At 42.7% G+C, this 20,835-nt stretch overlaps 1 protein-coding gene across 1 annotated transcript; it reads left to right on the top strand.

Annotated features, from left to right (window-relative positions):
- On the top strand, positions 17,030–20,509 carry RPS27L (ribosomal protein S27 like). Its single transcript, XM_005685681.3, has 4 exons — positions 17,030–17,171; positions 18,072–18,180; positions 19,129–19,239; positions 20,309–20,509. The coding sequence occupies exons 1-4, from the start codon at positions 17,166–17,168 to the stop codon at positions 20,335–20,337; spliced, it is 255 nt and encodes an 84-aa protein (XP_005685738.1). The 5' UTR covers positions 17,030–17,165; the 3' UTR covers positions 20,338–20,509.

The following is a 20,835-nucleotide window of genomic DNA, read 5'->3' as shown; positions in this document are numbered from 1 at the left end:
CTGCACGCTGTGCTCCAATCATAATGGCTATCATTCTGCTGCCAAGCAGCTCTTGCCAGCTGATGATGTCCTTAGGTGCTTGGAGTTAAGAACTGGGTACTCTGAAGGCCTCTTCCAGGCCAAAAAAAAAAAAAAAAGAATGAACTAGAAAGGGAACCGGGGCAAGGTTCCTTGGGTGAGCACCACTTCACCTCAGCAAATCCCTAAGCCTTACTATCTGTTTTGTCAGCTGTAAAATAAGCAGACTATGGCTCAGAGGGAGCTGAGTGGTAGGTTTAATTAATGGTGATTGTGATGGCTTTTGTCATGTAAAGTTGTATACAAATGAAAAGGCGCATTAGAACTATTTTAACCAGAGTCTGGAGTTCATCTTGCTTTCTACTGCCACAGTCAAGCCTCTAAGTGCTGTTCACAGACCACTGCTGACTTCAGGGGTGAAGAAAAGCACAGCTGGGCTCGCCTTACCTGAGCAAAAAGCGGGTTTGGTCTTGGCAGTGGAGCACAGAGCAAGCGATCAGTGCACAGTTCAGATTTCTGATGGCAGGCGGCACCAAGACCCACTGGATCCAGCTGGCTGCAGATGGTGGACTGGTTTTTGCAATCAAAGGACAAAGAACAGTTGTACTCATTTATTCCTGGGGCTGTTTTGGAAAGATCTTGAGACTGAAAGTTTCGTGTTGAGGGGAGAGCTTTTTTTTTTTTTTTTGCACTTCTCCCTGTTGTCCCAGATTTTGCTGGCTGGCAGCTCATGGTAGAGGTGCTTTCTTTAGGGACAGTGTTTGTTTACTGAGAACAGGCAACAAGGTTCAAACCTAAGATCCATTCCTTCTTTTAGTCTTATATCTTATTACAAAGGGTCACAACTCACAGTTCACTTAAAGACACAGGTACATGATTAACCAGAAATCATAGTGGTCCTGCTGAGAATCACACCTGAGAATAGTTGATTACTTTGGCTAACAAGGGATTTCTATCCCTCACATGATTCAGCTAACAACATTCATATGCAGCAAATCATAACTTTTATATACTTAGTAGAGATGGTTGTTCCTTTCCTTCATTTCCTGGAGCAAAGATGTTACTGGGATAGCACCTCATATTCAGTGTTCTATTATAACTATTTGTATATCCTCTTGCTCAATATTAGATGACCTTGAGCTCCTTAAAAACCCTAAGGCATTTTTAACATTTTTACCCTTAAACATTTTTACATTCCCCTTGACATCAGTGCCTTTCTTCAGTTCAGTTCAGTCGCTCAGTCGTGTCCGACTCTTTGGGACCCCATGGACTGCAGCACACCAGGCCTCCCTTCCATCACCAACTCCCAGAGTTTACTCAGACTCATGTCCATTGAGTCGGTGATGCCATCCAACCATCTCATCCTATCATCCCCTTCTCCTCCCACCTACACTCTTTTCCAGCATCAGGGTCTTTTCAAATTAGTCAGTTCTTCCCATCAAGTGGCCTAAGTATTGGAGTTTCAGCTCCAACATCAGTCCTTCCAATGAATAGTCAGGACTGATTTCCTTTAGGATGGACTTGTTGGATATCCTTACAGTCCAAGGGACTCTCAAGAGTCTTCTCCAACACCACAGTTCAAAAGCATCAATTCTTCAGCGCTCAGCTTTCTTTATAGTCCAACTCTCACATCCATACATGACTACTGAAAAAACCATAGCTTTGACTAGACAGAACTTTGTTGGCAAAGTAATGTCTCTGCTTTTTAATATGCTGTCTGCTGCTGCTAAGTCACTTTAGTCGTGTCTGACTCTGTGCGACCCCATCGACAGCAGCCCACCAGAATCCCTCGTCCCTGGGATTCTCCAGGCAAGAACACTGGAGTGGGTTGCCATTTCCTTCTCCAATGCATGAAAGTGAAAAGTGAATGAAGTCGCTCAGTCGTATCTGACTCTTAGCAACCCCATGGACTGCAGCCTTCCAGGCTCCTCCATCCATAGGATTTTCCAGCAAGAGTACTGGAGTGGGGTGCCATTGCCTTCTCCGAATATGCTGTCTAGGTTGGTCATAACTTTTCTTCCAAGGAGTAAGCATCTTTTAATTTCATGGCTGCAGTCACCATCTGGAGTGATTTTGGAGCCCCCCAAAATAAAGTCTCTCACTGTTTCCATTGTTTCCCCATCTATTTGCCATGACGTGATGGGACCAGATGCCATGATCTTAGTTTTCTGAATGTTGAGTTTTAAGCCAGCTTTTTCACTCTCCTCTTTCACTTTCATCAAGAGGCTCTTTAGTTCTTCTTTGCTTTCTGCCATAAGCATATCTGAGGTTGTTGATATTTCTCCCAGCAATCTTGATTCCAGCTTGTGCTTCATCCAACCCAGCATTTCTCATGATATACTCTGATCAAAAGCAAAAGAAACAAACTTGCTTAGATGCATTGAAAATGAAAACTCCTCCTGAAATAAAAAATGATAGGAATTCCTTCTGTCCATTAGGGAACTTCATTTTCAATTAAAAAAAAATTTTCTTGCTTGAAGATCTAAACATTTTATATTGGTTAAGTTCTTCAGCTTCAGCCAGACTTGGGCTTCTATCGGTTCTGCAAATTACCATTCGTGGGAACTTGACTAGCATGGTGTCTTAGTTTCTTCATCTGTAAAATGTGGAAAATAATACTATCCATCTCATAAAGATGTTATAAACATTAAATGAGATAATCTATGTAAAATGCTTAGCACAGTGCCAGGCACAAAATCAGTGCTCGGATAATACCATCATCATCATCATTGGAGACTGTAAGGAAGGAGTCTTGGTTGCTTTTTGAGACTAAAAGTATTGCCTTCAGGGACCTCCCTGGATGTTCAATGGCTAAGACTCCATGCTCCCAAGACTCCATGTTAAATTCCTGGTTGGGAAACTATATCCCACATGCCACAACTAAGAGTTGACATGCCTCCACAAAAAATACCAAAGATTCTGTGTGCTGCAACTAAGATCTTCCCTATACAGACAAATAAAGTTTCTTTTAAATCCTTCAGATTTAAAAACCTGCTCCAGTTCCCTTCATGCTACCTTATCAATCTGAGGCACAAATTCATTTATGTTAGAACCTGCAGGTTTTCTGCTTCTAATCTCTGATTTCAGGTTTTATTCTTTGGATACCTAAAGAAGTATAAATATGGTACTTTTCATTCAGATATAATATGAGGGCTGTTTTAAAAGGCACTTTGCAAATGAATTGCTTGTACATATACCTAAGTGATTCTGTTGCCTGTAAAAAATATACTGTTAGGCAATGTAGATCCTTGTAAAACAGGCTCAGTTCCACTGTACTTGGTAGGTCTTTAGTTTAAATTGGTTTTGCCCCTTAATGTATAGTTCCTAGATTATTCTACATGAAAAACAATGTTTTACTTGCAAACCTTCATCATCAGTTTGGTGAAGTTCGTGATGAAGGTCTTTTCAGTTAACAAACTATGTTTAGGTATCGTTCAGCGTTTCAGGGAGAAGGCAGAGTTACAGCGAGGCAGCTGGAATGGGTGGAGGCGGTCTTAGAGCCACTGGCTGTCTTAACAGTTTGGAGGGAGTAGGCACCTTAGGGGGTCTTCGTTCAGTCTGGGTCTCCTGTTTTAAGAGCTTCTGTGCCATCTGCTCCCTCAGGGGTGGGCCCCAGGAGTCACTACCACCCCAAGGGCTCACAGCTGATTGGAGGAGACACTCCCGACCCAAACTGAGACAGCCAGACTCTCTCCGCAGGACATCTGGAATGGGGACACAGGCCTTCTGGTCAGTCACCACTGGCCCCAGATCTAGGACAGCATACAATTAGGGGCTGGCATGGTCATTTTCACTGTGTGCTCTGGGAGGCAGGAAAAACTGGACTGTAGAGAAAGATGACTAAAACAGCGTCAGGGAGAAAAAAGTAGAGATGAGAAACCAGGTTGCCACTGGAAGAAAAGGGGAGTGGGTGAGAGAATAGCTGTGTACATTCCCAGGGGCCTCTCAGGGCTTTGTTCTGACCCCCATGAGGCCCAGCTGCCCTTCTGGCCCTGGCCCATGTCCAGCCCACTCTCCATTTTAGCTCAGGCAAGCTTGAGCTGTATCTGTTACGTGAAACCCAAGGAGCCTTGGCTAAGCAAGTGAGCTGGCACAGAAAGAGAGGCCAAGCCAGGCATTCTGGTTGCACAGGCAGGGTCCACACGGAGATGCCCCTGTGGGGGGTGGGGTGGTCCCATCACACTGGTCTGCCACAATCAGACATGCATACAAGTGATTTTTCCTGATGATAAAACTGAATAGAACAGATTCATAGTTATTCCAAAACAATGTTCTCTCTTAGTCACTTCCTTAAATGCTTTCTTGTGTAGTAGGAAGCAGCTGGCATCGTAGATGGCACGCCCAGAATTGTGTCTAACCCTGAATATTTTTAAAGGGGTACATGTACCTACAGCTGTCATTGGTCATACATGTTGCAGGAGACGAAACAAGGCGCAGCTGGATAGGCACTGGCCTCTTCTAAGGAGCTCTAAGTCCCCGTCACTGGGCCACTGGACATTCATCTGTAGCTTTGGCCCTTCCCCAGATTCAGCGTCAAATCCTGTCTCCAGCTGAAGGCCTTAAGCAGCCCTGTTTCGGTAGTTCAGGATATAATTAGGATATCCTGTAACTTGTCCTGATCAGATGCCCTGGTTCTGGCCTCTCGGCTTTTGCCTTCAATCTGGTATTGAGTCCTTGTTCTAATTCCCTGTTGTAGAGTCTGAGTCCTTGGCTCCCCAGGTTTTAGCCCCTCTTCCATAATCTGACCAGGACCCTGGCCTTTTCAAAATCAGGACTCTTAACTTGTTTACGTCTATTTTCTCCAGGTGTCACACCTGAAATGCGGACCAAGCTGGGAACTCACTAAACTGCCACTTGTCCTGTCTGACTGACACTGCCAGTCTGGGTCACTCACACTATTCCTCCCCCATGCCTACTTTCACCACTGCCCATAATCACATTTGTTCCGTGTATAGGACACCTACATTTTGCTACCTTCTAGATCTTTCTAATTTCAATTGATTCTAATTAATCTCTCTCAATTATGATGTCACCTGTTACTACTCTCAGGAACCATGTGGTCCTGCACATCTGCCTGCCTGGCACACTCCTCCACTGATTTCAACTGGGCACCAGTCACAAAGCCTCACACATAGCAGGGGATAGGGAGATGGTGTGGCATGCGGAGACTGCAACATGAACATGGGCATCCTGGGCAGACCTGAGTTTATATCCTAGCTCCTCCACTTGCCCCAGTTCTCTAATGCCTGTAGGACTCAAAGGTGTTGAAAGTATTATATGAGGTAATATATCTGTTAAAATTTAGTACTTATTTAATAAAATACCAATTTTTTTTCTTTTCAGATGCACAGCACAACATGTGGGATCTTAGTTCCCCGAGCAGGGGTCGAACCCATTTCCCCTGCAGTGGAAGCATGGAGTTTTAACCACTGTACCACCAGGGAAGTCCCCATCAATTTCAATACTTACTAAAACACATGTCTTTCTTTCTCGAACTTGTATTTCTAACAGGTTTATTGAGATAAAATCTACAAATCACTCAACCTAGTGATTTAAAGGGTACAATTCAATGGTTTTTAGTATATTCACTGAACTTATATTTCTTAAAATGGAATTATATCATAAAGGCTATGAGAACTATTAACAGCTAAAAAGGCTTAGATTTTAATCAGCTATGATTTTTTGTAAATCAAGAGTGTGATGGCATTGTGTTGCCAAAAAATCTTACGTGACATTGGGCTAAGCTGATACACATGTCCATTCTTCCTCCCACTTCTCATTCCGACTCTGTTTTTTAATTAGAGGAAAAGAGAAAAGGAAGCCCCAAATCTTCAATATGGATTTTTTTAAAAGCACTTCCAATGATGATGGAAATATTTATAAAATAAGACTTTGGCATTACCTAATTAGGATATTGTGCTCATCTCTTCCCCACTCTGTGTTAAGGGACTTCGTCTTAGTACTTGAAACTGGCCATGGTGGAAACAGCTACAGAAATTAGCAAACAGAGCAAATCATCTTCCCCTACTCCTCCACTCATCAACCAGTGCCCACTGCTTTAGCATCCATGCTACACCATGATGACAGAGCTGGCACTGTTAATAATGACAATAGACCCTCTACTAGATTTCTTGACCATGTGTCTCTATAAGAAATATATTTACAGATAATGGTAGTTAACTTCCATATAAGGGCAATCTGGAATTTAAGTAATTTATTGTAGTTTCAGATGAGTAGAATATTTAGGGGGAAATATCTGAGGGAGACTGGGCTCATTCTTAATGGCCTTCTAGGCCACATCTCTTTTTCTTTAAGGAAAACCCATAATCACCATGGTCTGTATATGGTGTACGTGGTCAGCTACTTATGGAGTGGCCATGTAACAGACTAGGAAGACATGTGCAAATGAAGGCCCCCTGAACGTGGAACGATAAAGCACTCTGTTGGCCAGTGCTTGTCCTGCACAAGTGGCTCCTTGTGCCCCCTATTGGATTTTGAAAGAACAATCTCTCAGCATCGATTCAAAGGTGAGACTCCAGCAAGTGTTTTCTGCACGTGGAACATATTCGTAATCTCCTTTAAAGCGGAACTATTGTAAAAACTTTGCCCTGTACACATTGTCATGAGGAAAACCACCATCAGTTGAAGATTCCTATAGTCAACTGATTTTTTTTTTTTTTTGGCCATGCCATGAGGGTTGTGGAATCTTAGCTCCCTGACCAGGGATCAAACCTGTTCCCCTTCAGTGGAAGCAAAGTCTTAACCACTAGACTACTGATTTCTTTATCACCAACAAGCTCTAGGAATTACAGCTGGCATTTATTGAGCATGTGTAGTAAACTATGTACTTCATAAGCACTGTCTCATTTTATCTTCAATTAAGCTTATCTAATATGTATACATCATCAGGCACTCTATCTATCAGATCTAGGCCCTTAAATCTATTTCTCACTTCCACTGTATAATCATGAGGGATTTGATTTAGGTCATACCTGAATGGTCTAGTGGATTTCCCTACTTTCTTCAATTTAAGTCTGAATTTGGCAATAAGGAGTTCATGATCTGAGCCACAGTCAGCTCCTAGTCTTGGTTTTGCTGACTGTATAGAGCTTCTCCATCTTTGGCTGCAAAGAATATAATCAATCTGATTTTGGTGTTGACTATCTGGTGATGTCCATGTGTAGAGTCTTCTCTTGTGTTGTTGGAAGAGGTTGTTTGCTATGACCAGTGTGTTCTCTTGGCAAAACTCTATTAGCTTTTGTCCTGCTTCATTCCGTATTCCAAGGCCAAATTTGCCTGTTACTCCAGGTGTTTCTTGACTTCCTACTTTTGCATTCCAGTCCCCTGTAATGAAAAGGACATCGTTTTTGGGTGTTAGTTCTAAAAGGTCTTGTAGGTCTTCGTAGAATCATTCAGCTTCAGTTTCAGCGTTACTGGTTGGGGCATAGACTTGGATTACTGTGATATTGAATGGTTTGCCTTGAAAACGAACAGAGATCATTCTGTCGTTTTTGAGATTGCATCCAAGTACTGCATTTTGGACTCTTTTGTTGACCATGATGGCTACTTCATTTCTTCTAAGGGATTCCTGCCCACAGTAGTAGATATAATGGTCATCTGAGTTAAATTCACCCATTCCAGTCCATTTTAGTTCGCTGGTTCCTAGAATGTCGATGTTCACTCTTGCCGTCTCCTGTTTGACCGCTTCCAATTTGCCTTCATTCATGGACCTAACATTCCAGGTTCCTATGCAATATTGCTCTTTACAGCATTGGACCTTGCTTCTATCACCAGTCACATCCACAGCTGGGTATTGTTTTTGCTTTGGCTCCATCCCTTCATTCTTTCTGGAGTTATTTCTCCAGTGATCTCCACTAGCATATTGGGCACCTACCGACCTGGGGAGTTCCTCTTTCAGTATCCTATCATTTTGCCTTTTCATACTGTTCATGGAGTTCTCAAGGCAAGAATACTGAAGAGGTTTGCCATTCCCTTCTCCAGTGGACCACATTCTGTCTGATGAACTATGGACAGAAGTTCATGACATTGTACAAGAGACAGGGATCAACACCATCCCCATGGAAAAGAAATGCCAAAAAGCAAAATGGCTGTCTGGGGAGGCCTTACAAATAGCTGTGAAAAAAAGAGAAGCAAAAAGCAAAGGAGAAAAGGAAAGCTATAAGCATCTGAATGCAGAGTTCCAAAGAATAGCAAGAAGAGATAAAGCCTTCCTCAGTGATCAATGCAAAGAAATAGAGGAAAACAACAGAATGGGAAAGACTAGAGATCTCTTCAAGAAAATTAGAGATACCAAGGGAACATTTCATGCAAAGATGGGCGCGATAAAGGACAGAAATGGTACGGACCTAACAGAAGCAGACGATATTAAGAAGAGGTGGCAAGAATACACAGAAGAACTGTACAAAAAAGATCTTCACGACCAAGATAATCATGATGGTGAGATCACTCACCTAGAGCCAGACATCCTGGAATGTGAAGTCAAGTGGGCCTTAGAAAGCATCGCTATGAACAAAGCTTGTGGAGGTGATGGAATTCCAGTTGAGCTATTTCGAATCCTGAAAGATGATGCTGTGGAAGTGCTGCACTCAATATGCCAGCAAATTTGGAAAACTCAGCAGTGGCCACAGGACTGGAAAAGGTCAGTTTTCATTCCAATTCCAAAGAAAGGCAATGCCAAAGAATGCCCAAACTACCACATAATTGCACTCATCTCACACACTTGCAAAGTAATGCTCAAAATTCTCCAAGCCAGGCTTCAGCAATACGTGAACCATGAACTTCCAGATGTTCAAGCTGGTTTTAGAAAAGGCAGAGGAACCAGAGATCAAATTGCCAACATCTGCTGGATTATCGAAAAAGCAAGAGAGTTCCAGAATAACATCTATTTCTGCTTTATTGACTATGCCAAAGCCTTTGACTGTGTGGATCACAATACACTGTGGAAAATTCTGAAAGAGATGGGAATACCAGACCACCTGACCTGCCTCTTGAGAAACCTGTATGCAGGTCAGGAAGCAACCGTTAGAACTGGACATGGAACAACAGACTGGTTCCAAATAGGAAAAGGAGTACGTCAAGGCTGTATATTGTTACCCTGCTTATTTAACTTATATGCAGAGTACATCATGAGAAACGCTGGACTGGAAGAAGCACAAGCTGGAATCAAGATTTCTGGGAGAAATATCAATAACCTCAGATATGCAGATGACACCACCCTTGTGGCAGAAAGTGAAGAGGAACTAAAAAGCCTCTTGATGAAAGTGAAAGAGGAGAGTAAAAACGTTGGCTTAAAGCTCAGCATTCAGAAAACGAAGATCATGGCATTTGGTCCTATCACTTCATGGGAAATAGATGGGGAAACAGTGGAAACAGTGTCAGACTATTTTGGGGGGCTCCAAAATCACTGCAGATGGTGATTGCAGCCATGAAATTAAAAGACGCTTACTCCTTGGAAGGAAAGTTATGACCAACCTAGATAGCATATTAAAGAGCAGAGATATTACTTTGCCAACAAAGGTCTGTCTAGTCAAGGCTATGGTTTTTCCAGCGGTCACGTATGGATGTGAGAGTTGAACTGTGAAGAAAGCTGAGTGCTGAAGAATTGGGGCTTTTGAAATGTGGTGTTGGAGAAGGCTCTTGAGAGTCCCTTGGACTGCAAGGAGATCCAACCAGTCCATCCTAAAGGAGATCAGTGCTGGGTGTTCATTGGAAGGACTGATGCTAAAGCTTAAACTCCAATACTTTGGCGACCTCATCCGAAGAGTTGACTCATTGGAAAAGACCCTGATGCTGGGAGGGATTGGGGGCAGGAGGAGAAGGGGACAACAGAGGATGAGATGGCTGGATGGCATCACTGACTCGATGGACGTGAGTATGAGTGAACTCCGAGAGTTGGTGATGGACAGGGAGGCCTGGCATGCTGCGATTCATGGGGTTGCAAAGAGTCGGACACAACTGAGCAACTGAATTGAATAGGTATAAATATTTTCATTTTACAGATGGGGAAACAACTTTGAGTGTTTAAGCAGCTATTAGAGTTAAAAAGTTTCTGTGCTCCTAGGAAACACTGCTTTGTGTATAGCAGACATTCCATAAATAGTTCAATCAGTTTTTTAATGTGAATAAATAGAGCACCATTCTTCCTAATACTTTGAGCCCTTTGACATATTAGTATTTTAAGCAGCTTTTATCTCATGGAAAATCAGAATGATTTCCATTTATTTTGCTTCTACACACATTCCAGGGGCAGATCTCACTCTAATATCTCATTAGCCCTACAATGACACAATTATTTTCCCAATTTTAGAAACAAGTTAATGAAGGCTTAGCTGGAATTCATATTTGATGCTTTTATCACACAAAGTCAAGGCAGAGGAAAGACCAAAGGCATGCTTTAAGAAGAACCTACTCCAGTGTTCTGGCCTGGAGAATCCCAGGGACCCGGGAGCCTGGTGGGCTGCTGTCTCTGGGGTCGCACAGAGTTGGACACGACTGAAGTGACTTAGCAGCAGCAGCAGTTCTGGGATTTCCCTGGTGGTCCAGTGGCTAGGACTCTGAGCTCCCAAAGCAGGGGGCATGGGTTCAATCCCTGGTCAGGGAACTAGATCCTACATGTAGCAACTAAGAGTTCACATGCTGCAACTAAAGATTCTGCATGTTGCAACCAAGACCAGGTGCAGCCAAATAAATACTTTTTCAAAAAAGAAGAAGAATCTAGCTCCTACACTATAGCCACAGGGAGCTATATTTAATATTCTGTGATAAACCATAATATAAAAAATATAAAAAATAATGGATATATATGTATAATTGAATCACTATGCCATAGAGTAAAAATTAACAGCATAAATCAAGTGTACTTCAATAAAATAAACTTTTTTAAGATGAGCTTGAACTTAAAATAAATTTTAAAAAGAAGAACCTAGTAAAGTTATGAGAACCTAGAGAACCTAGAGAAAAAGGGCTCAAGATAAACTGGGAGGGAAACTGTCCTCAAAGAATGGCCACAGGTCAGTTCTGTTGAGTATGTCACTCAATGGATACAGTTCTGTGCTTAATAAGCACTATACTAGGCGTCGGGGAGATGACACCAAATACTTTTGAGACACCTATGAGCTTTTAGGGAAGAGAAGACAAAGACATATAGACATAAGGAAAATGAATTCACAGTATGAGAATGCAAAAAGAAAAAGCACGCAGGATGGCAGTGGTTATTGAGAAATGGCTAATGTAGGCAATGAGTTCAGAAAAGGGAATGATTATATTTGCATAAATTTATGCTGACCTCAGAACCTTCACAAAACCTCTTTACTATGAGTTGTAGGAAGACAATGAAGTTTGAGAGAGCACCTGGTTTCCAAGGAGCTCCCTTTCTTCCCTGAGTAGACCAGAGACCTGATCATTAAGACCCATAAAACAGTGCTGAGACAACTCCCCTTGCTACTGAGCCTGGGTATTATGAATTATTAGCTAATGATGTTTCTCTCTCTGTATTTTTCCCTCTTTCTACCTTTAAGCAAGAGTAGCCTGGAGTCCTTTTGGGGCTTTGCTTTCAACATTTTGAAGCCCTTTAGAGAACTTAAAGCAGTGGTTCTCAAACCCAGCTCCTCTTGGAATCACCTGGGGAATTTTTAAGACTGCCACCTGGGTCCCACACCCAATACTGTAATTGAATTGACCTAGGATGCTCCTTGGAGAAGGCAATGGCACCCCACTCCAGTACGCTTGCCTGGAAAATCCCATGGGCAGAGGAGCCTGGTAGGCTGCCATCTACCAGGGCAGTCCATGGGGTCGCAGAGTCGGACACGACTGAGTGACTTCACGTTCACTTTTCACTTTCATGCTTTGGAGAAGGAAATGGCAACCCACTCCAGTGTTCTTGCCTGGAGAATCCCAGGGACCGGGGAGCCTGGTAGGCTGCCGTCTATGGGATCGCACAGACTCAGACACGACTGAGGTGACTTAGGAGCAGCAGCAGCAGCAGCAGGAGGATGCTCCTTTGGTGATTCTAATGTGCAATCAAGTTTGAGTATTTAAAGGGTTCCTAGACATGATAAGAGAGAGTGAGACTTGCTAGAATGAACAAAAGTATCTTGGAGAAACAGAGTAGGTGGGGAGCTTCCCTGCTCCAATCTAGAGAAATAAGCTTGATTCACTATCCTGGAGTAGTAGGAATCTGGCTTCCCCTCAGCCCCACAGGGAAGGTAGAAAGACTCCTCTCACCCTGCGATACACACACAAATCACCAGGGGATCTTGTTAAAAGGTAGATTCTGACTCAGTAGGTCTGAATGGGACCTGAGAGTCTGCATTTTCAAAAGTTCCTAGGTGACCCCAGTGCTGCTGGTCCACAAAGTGGCAGAGGTCTGCGTGGCCATGACTCCAGGCCATCTCCCTTAAGATTCCCACATCCATCTCAAACATGAAACAGGAGGAGGCACAATCTGTCGGACCTGAAGGGTTCCTCAGACAGGGACAGTGGACAGCTGTGCAGTGACCTGTTTAGACTTACGACTGAGAACCAGATGGTCCCCATCTGCAAAGCTTTCTACACTAAAAGGGGAGCATATCCCGGCAGGGGATCCTGGCAGATCACAGATGACTCACTCAAAAGGGGTCTAGAAATCAGAGGGCAAGAGAAGTCAGCTGATACAGCCCAAAGTCAGCCTCCTGGGCACAGAGCAGGGTGAGGGATGGAGAGCAGACCCAGATAACAACATATCTATGTTACAGATAACCTGGCACAATCCCCAAGAGTGTGGTGAAATGTTCTGCCAGGCCAGCTATCTCAGTCTGTGTGACTGCTGTTAACAAAATACTGGGACTTCCCTGGTGGTGCAGTGGTTAAGACTCCATGCTTTCACTCCAGGGGGCACAGGTTTGATCCCTAGTCAGGAAACTACGATACTACTACATGCCACTGGGTGCCAAAAAAGAGAAAGAAACAAATAAAAGAATGAGGTGAAATGTTCTGCTAGGCCTGCTATCTTAGTCTGTTTCGGTGGCTATAACAAAATATGAATACTCTAGACTGGCTAGCTTAAACACATTTATTTCTTCTAGTTTTGGAGGCTGGAAAGTCCAAGATCAAGGCATCAACAGATTTAGTGTCTAGCGAGAGCCTGCTTCCCAGTTTACAGATGGCATTCTTCTCACTGCGTCCTTGCACGGTAGAAGCGGTAAGGGAGCTCTCTGGGGCGTCTTTCTTAGTGGTACTAATTCTGTAATGGACCAGGGCGCTATGGGGCCTTCCTGGAACATCCCCCATATCCTCTTCCCCCATATCCTCGGCCTGCCTGCCTCTTGTTTGTAGAAAAGCTGTAGTCTCCAGGCCTCCCCTGAGTCACAAAAGCCTGGCTCGAGAATTAACTATTGAAAGGATGTGAATATGTAGTGACAAAAATAGCAGTTGGGCCAGGAGAATTGCTAAAAATTTAAATAGTAAATCAGCCATACAGCAGTCACAGACTTTTTAGTTCCCTGCTGAAGTACCTGGATAACAGTGTCTGATGCACATTTCCTGCACTGTTTTAGATACTAAAACCCCCCACAAAATGGAAGAAGTTAACTACCTGATGACCATGAGGACTTAGCCCCCAAGCCTGAGGACTGATAATGTTGACCTCTGTTGACAACACCCTGTTACCTCACCAGCAACTACAATCCTTTGATTCACATACCCTGTCACTCCCCGCTCTCACCTTTAAAAATACTTCCCTGAAACCCATTGGGGAGTTCAGGTCTTTTGAGCAGGAGCCGCCTGTTCTCCTTCCTAGGCTGCGCATTATACCTTTCTCTGTTCCCAACTCCAGCGTTTCAGTTTGTTTGGCCTCGCTGTGTTGGGCACATGATCTTAGGTTTGACAACAATTCCAACATGAGGGGTCCATCCTAATGACTTAATCACTTCCCAAAGGCCCCACCCTCCAATACCATCACATTAGGGATTAGGATTCAACATATGAATTTTATGGGGGACATAAACCTGATGGCTCCGATGATAAAGAATCTGCCTGCAATGCAGGAGAGCTAGGTTTGATCCCTGGGTTGGGAGGATCCATTGGAGAGGGAAATGGCACCCTACTTCAGTATTCTTGCCTGGAGAATTCCATGGACAGAGGAACCTGGCAGACTATTTATTGTCCCTGGGGTAGCAGAGTCAGACACGACTGAGCAACTAATACTCACTTTCACACTATAGTACTAGCCCTATGGGGGCGCTGCCTCAGTCAGAAATTAAATCGGTATGAAAAATAAAGAAAATGATGTCAGAGCTTTCATCTGAGACTCTTACCCCTTAGAGCTGGGAGCTTACATGAAGTGTCAAACATCCCCAACAGCAGAGCTTTGGGGACAGTGTTTATGTCCCTGTTGGAGAACTGATGTGCAGAAAAGAGGTGGGTTTCAGAAGTCGCTGCTGCGTTCAAGAATGTGTTGAGAATGAGCCACATGTGCTTTGCAACCTGCCCACAGGTGGACAAAAGAAGGAAGAGAAAATAACGCTGTCTTACTTAAAGTTTGATGACAATATGGATTTCCCTGAGCTTCTCAGAAAAATACTTAGGCAGTAACAAAAGTTAACATTAGGGCCCCACCTCACACACTGAATTTCTTAAAGCTGAGACTAAACTAAACCTCTTATCGTCTTTTTGGGAAAAGAAGAGTATAAGCCTGAGGAACTCCAGCCCAGGTGAAAGTGGGGAACCGATCTGTCTAGAACCGATTTTGCCCAGCTTGAAATTTAGCATCAGTGGGTTCTGATTTGGTTTAAGGTGAACGCCTGTGGGTTCTCCCAGCCTTTGAAGTTTGGAAAGGAGGAAGGGGCTAGAAATGGCCTCACACTTCTAAGGTGAAGGGGGCTGGATGCTGAATGGAGGGTTCAGCAGCACCTGCTCAGACCTTGCTAGAGAGAACAGCTGGAAAGTTCTCAAGCAGCATACAGAATTTCAGCTGGTACTTCAGAGTCCTTCGGGAAGCCAGGCAGGAATTCCTTGTGCAGGATCCCTGAGTAGGCTGCCAAGGCCAAGGGATCCTGCACCCTTGCACCTGCCTACGTGTCTCTTTATCTGTCATCAGTGCAAAGGCCTGGAGACATGTTAGGAAAAACTGAGCTTTGGACAAGCAGGCAGAGTCATACATAGAGTCTAGATCTTCTTGACCTTGAGTTTTATTTCTCACACTGTTACAGTGTCTCAGAAGTGAAAGGGTTTTGACACTGTACTGGGCATTGCTTAAGAAGCTGAAACAATAACTAGGCCTGCTTGTTAGACATTGTTCTGAGACTCACTACACACCAAGTGCCAAAAGAAATTCCAGGTTAGGGAGTGCCCCGGTGGTCTAGCGGTTAGGATTCCAGGCTTTCACTGCTGGGCTCCATGTTCAATTCCTGACCAGGGGTTAACTGCGATTCTGCAAGCTGCGTGATGCAGCCACCTACCCCACCCCCCATACAAATTCCTAGGTTAATTAAAAACTTACAGATAAATGCTACAACAAAAGAATTAAAACAAAACTTAGGCAAATATTTAGCTGATTCTAGGGAAGGCTTAGGGGAGAGTCCTTTTCCAGCTCCTAGAGGTACCTACAATCCTCCACTCACCACCCTCTTACTCCATCTTCAAAGCCAACAACTTGGCATCTCTCAGACTCTTCTTTCATCACCACACCTCTCTCTCTTTCTCTTCCATGTTTAGGGCCCTTGTTATGACACTAGGTCTACCCAGACAATCCAGGATAATTTTCCTATCTTAAAGCCAGATAATTAGCAAACTTAATTCCATCTGCCATATAAGCACAGGTCCTGGGGATTAAGAAATCTTTGGGGCCGTGATTCTGCATACACAACTGTATTATTCCATATACGAATCTGTCTGAAACTATTTAACATTAATATTTTAAATATTAAGCATTTAAAAACCAACCCTAATGTCTATCTTAGTGTATGGATGACATAGGCTATATATTCACAGGGTGTATGCTATGTGCCCATTGAAAGTCATAATGTAGAATATATAGTAACATGGAATGACGTTCACTATACAGTAAGTTGTGTGTATGGGGATTCGTGTTATCATAAAAGAACATGCACAAGATGATACCAATTATGTAAAACCAAATCCCAAAATAAACCTACATGCAAGTGAAAAATAAATGGGAGGATGTAGGTCAAAGTATCAACAATATTTATCTCTGGATGGTGATTTTAAATTTCTTTTGCTTTTCTCCATTTTCCAAAATAGACATTACACGTGCATCATGTTTTCAAAGAGAAATAAGAGCTGATCGAGAACGTCTACCTAGGACAATTTTCTGATCAAGTATTTTTTAGCTTTTGACAACACTCGCTCAATCTCCAGGATGGTGGTCTTCATGAAAAATATTTCAAGTCTGGCCATCGGTGACACTCGCTGTTTTTTCAAGTCCGAGCTGTCCACTCTGGAAAGTGCGACCCACGGAGGACAGGAAGGAGCCACACAGTGAACTAAGCAGCAAATAGGTGCTTCTTAAGAACTTTTTCAAGGCCAAGCAAACCCAAAGCACAGCCACACCCCACAAAGAACTTAATAAACAGTAATTTGGAGCCGGATGCACAAGTAAAGGAGCCTCTTTCACCTGGCACGTGTTAATGGTTTTAATTAATAATACTGTTTTTAATATATAAAAGAACATAGGCATCGCCCATGTGCCTGCCAGCTGAGTGGCGGAGAGCGGAGTGTGTCTTGCCGGCGGGACCGCTGACAGGACCCAGCATGCCCACCCTGGTCCGCTCCCGAAGCCCGAGGCGGCTTCCCAGACGAGAGTGAGCAGCCTGAGCTCGACCCTAAGCACTCCTGGGCCCAGAGCAGAGACCTGCGGCAGGGGGCCCTAGCCCTGGAGCGCGTTAGAATCCTGGGCTTTGCGGTGTCGGCTGGGCGCTCGCCTCAGCACCTCCCCTCTCCCAGCACTCGCGGATCCGGGCCTGAGCCAGCCCCCTACCACCGAGAGGTGCGCCTAGAGTGGACGAGCCCGCCGCTTCGCTCCTCCTAGCTTCCTCTATCCCGGAAGTTGACGCCGCGCGCTTCGTCGCGTGCTGCTCGCTGGGGTTGTCGCCTTAGAGATCTGCACGGGCTGGGCTTGCGAAAGGATCAACATGCCTGTGAGTTGTTTACTTTCGAGCTTCGCGTTTGTGTCGGCCTTCTCTGTCGCCCGAGGGGCCCCGAGGACAGGCTTGATCCATGGCTCCGCTGGGCCCCGGGACTCCCCTGAACGCCGTTCGGCGCCTCGGATGGCAAGGCTCTTTCGCGCGTGGCGGACTTGTTGGGACTTGCCCGGGCGGCGCGGCGAGCCGGGCCCTGCCAGGGCGTGGAACTGGAAGCCCGGCGCCGCCCTGGGCTGCAGTCGGGAGTTGCTGGTTGGCAGGGGACTGCTCCCTGCGTACCTTACTCAGCCCTCCTTAGTTTCAGTGGGCACCCGCGAGGCTATGATCGTTTATGTCTTCTTGCTTTCCTTTATTTTTGTGGCTCTTGCCCCCCTCTGTCTCCTCTCGGAAGCGATGTTTATGCTTGTTTCCTTTTTAAAAACTGTCTTCGAAGTTGCCATACAAATTAACTCTATCAGGGACAGTCAAGCGTCAGCCACTTAAGAGTTCTTGTCAGATCAGACGTTGAACCCAGGGGGCAGAAATCACCTCGCTGTTGACATTCTCCGGGTCTACCTCAGCAGTTTCTTTTCTCAGCGGGTCCACCAGGGTCAGGATCATTATTAGCACCACAGTTTTATTTTCTCTGGCGACTGTTATTAGTTACGAAGAACGGAGTTAACCTTACCATCTGTTTCCGGATCTTTGTAAAGCCCCTTAACTGGGACTTAAGAGAACGCAAGCATTATAAAAAGTGTTGATGAAAGTTAACAGGCTTAAAAAACAAAAACTAAAGTGTTGTCTGTGCTGAGTATGACTGTTATTCCTGTTTTTGCATGTATATTTTACATATGGTTAAATCTGCCGGAGTTGTGGTGTCATTCTAGTACTCATACTGTTTTTTTTTTTCTTATTCAGTTAGCTAGAGATTTACTGCATCCTTCCTTGGACGAGGAAAAGAAGAAACATAAAAAGAAACGGCTGGTTCAAAGTCCAAATTCTTACTTCATGGATGTAAAATGTCCAGGTGAAATTTCAAACTTTAATTCCTTTCCTAAGGAAAATTTCTCTAAAGGACTACTTATAGAATTTCTATAAGGACTGCTCATAGTCTGTTGTGTACATTTAGATATTAGGACCCTCTGTTGGAGTAGAAGTGGGATTACAGAATTGGAATGTCATAGGGTTATTTTCATAATAAACCACTTCAGAAACATTTGGGTAGGGGTTTGTGAAGATGGGATTTCCACAAGGGACATGGCATAGAACTTATTAAGTCTTTAAGCTTGCTCAGATGGTAAGTTTTCTTTTTCATGGTTCAATGAAAAGTATATTGGTTCTTCATTGTAAAGCTGTGGGATCCAGTATGGTGGCCATTAGGCATATGTAGCTAGTGAGCACTTGACATGTGGCTAGTCAGAATGGAAAAATTCTTTTTCATTCTTTTTTTTCTTGAGGTATAACTGACATAAAACATAGTTTCAAGTGTATGATGTCATGATTCCATATTTGTATATACTGGGAAATGATCACAATAAGTCTAATTAATACCCATCACCATACATAGTTATAGTATTTTTTCTTGTGATAACTTTTCAGATATACTGTTTTAGTAGTAACTTTCAAATATTCAGTATGGTATTATTAACTGTAGTCACTATGCTGAATCTTTTCTTCTTGTTTCATGCTGTATCATTAAAGTGTGAAATACACACCAGATTTTGAAGATATAGTATAGGGAAAAAAAAGGCTTTGAGTACACGTTGCAGTGATATTATTTTGGAAATACAGACTTCCATAGATTATATTATTAATTTCATCACTTGTTTTTAACGTGGCTACTAGAAAAGTTTGTTACCGATGTGGTTTGCACAGCACTGAAGTTCCTAATCTTTTACAAGGTCTCTACTAGAAATACATTCAACAGGTGCTGTGTTTTCTTCTGCTTTTCACTTCTAACATTGCCCTTTTTTAGGTTGCTACAAGATTACCACGGTTTTCAGCCATGCTCAGACAGTAGTGCTTTGTGTAGGCTGTTCAACAGTGCTGTGCCAGCCAACAGGAGGAAAGGCCAGACTCACAGAAGGTAAATCATTTGGCATTTTCTAACCCAGTGATGAGATTTTATGATTTTAGAGTCTTTTTACAAAAATCAGCTTAAAAGAAATCATAGATGCATAATTACCAAAATAATTTTTATCTTTCATTGTGTGCTCTTTTTAGTAAAGAGTGCCCTTTTAAATTAGATAAGTTTGTACTCTTGACCTTGCAAAGAATTCCATAATCTGTTATTTGTCTTAGTTTAGAACATCTAATTTTGTTGTATTATATTTAGTCAATTTGCTTAACTTGGAATATTAGACATAAATCAGAATAGAGTAAAAGAATAAATACATGTAAATATTTTGTCTCCTATGTATTTGGTACATATGATTTAAGATAGCTTTTATCATTGCTAGCTAAGCAACAGATAACTATATTTAATATGTTAGAGGTTTGATTTCTATGAGCAACTCATGATTAAGACAGTCGCATTTTTAATTCTTTCACTTTTCTGCAGTGAGAAGAAATAATACATACGTATATAATTTTCCATAGTAGTACTTAGAGATTTACAATTCAATAATGATATTTAAAATTAGCCTGTGATATTTTTGGTAACATGGTAAATTCCATGTTATTCTCACTGGAAGAGTTATAAGTGAATTGGTAACAAATCCAAGATCTAGTTAGTATGACCTGGTGAGATCTAACTTTGAAGTCAGCACAATATTTAAGTGCAGTATTCTGCTTAAAAATGTACTTGCAAGATTGCCAAAACCTGCATACCGTGCCATGATCTTAGAATTTGTGCCCACGTGCTGACAGATGATTAAAAGGGTACATATGTACCAGAGTTTTCCTAAAAGATCTGAGATGATTTTTAACAAAAATTATTTTATGGAGAAAAGAATTCAGAATAGTTCTTAAAAATTAAGTTTGCATCTTCTGACAGCTTGCATTAAAGTTTTAACTCATGGAGAGGACTTAATGAGTATTTAATCTAAAATTTCTAAAAGCTAAGTTTTTATGTAAAAAGTACTTTTTATCCTTAAAACTCTATACCAGAGATAGAACAGACTTGTGTTTAATATGCTCTTGTGATTCTTTTGCAGGCTGTTCATTTAGAAGGAAGCAACACTAATGATCCACACAACTTCTTAAATTTGTGTTCTATCGCAGAAAGCCTTATCAGTTCAGTAATTCCAGTTAATCTACCAAGATAATGTAATTACATTTAATTTTGTAAGGTATACAGCAGCACTCTCCTATTTTGGTGTCAGTTTTTCAATAAAGTTTTGATTATGGGTAAATTACTTCTTTGCTTTTTTTAAAGTATGTGTTAATATGCTATACATTTATATACACTGTGTATGTGAGTTTGGTTTAAACATTTTTAAAAGCATATTCTGATTAGTTTGTGTCTCACGTCAGGAATAGAAACTCAATATTTATTTTATGTCATTTTTCAAATTACTCTGAAGGGGTTGTGCTGTGCTGTGCTTAGTTGCTCAGTCTTGTCCAACTCTTTTTGACTGCATGGACTGTAGCCCACCAGGCTTCTCTGTCCATGGCAATTCTCCAGGCAGGAATACTAGAATGGTTTGCCATGCCCTCCTCCAGGGGATTTTCCCAATCTAGG

The sequence above is a fragment of the Capra hircus genome, chromosome 10 (assembly GCF_001704415.2).
Source record: "Capra hircus breed San Clemente chromosome 10, ASM170441v1, whole genome shotgun sequence".
Taxonomy (NCBI): Eukaryota; Metazoa; Chordata; class Mammalia; order Artiodactyla; family Bovidae; genus Capra; species Capra hircus.
Note: the sequence above shows the minus strand (reverse complement) of the source record. Positions and strands in the feature narration are given on the sequence as shown.

Excerpts from the sequence above, each read along its gene's own strand:
- RPS27L (XM_005685681.3), top strand. Across the intron at positions 18,181-19,128 it reads CATGGATGTAAAATGTCCAG|GTTGCTACAAGATTACCACG; the intron begins GTGAAATTTCAA and ends GCCCTTTTTTAG. Across the intron at positions 19,240-20,308 it reads AAAGGCCAGACTCACAGAAG|GCTGTTCATTTAGAAGGAAG; the intron begins GTAAATCATTTG and ends ATTCTTTTGCAG.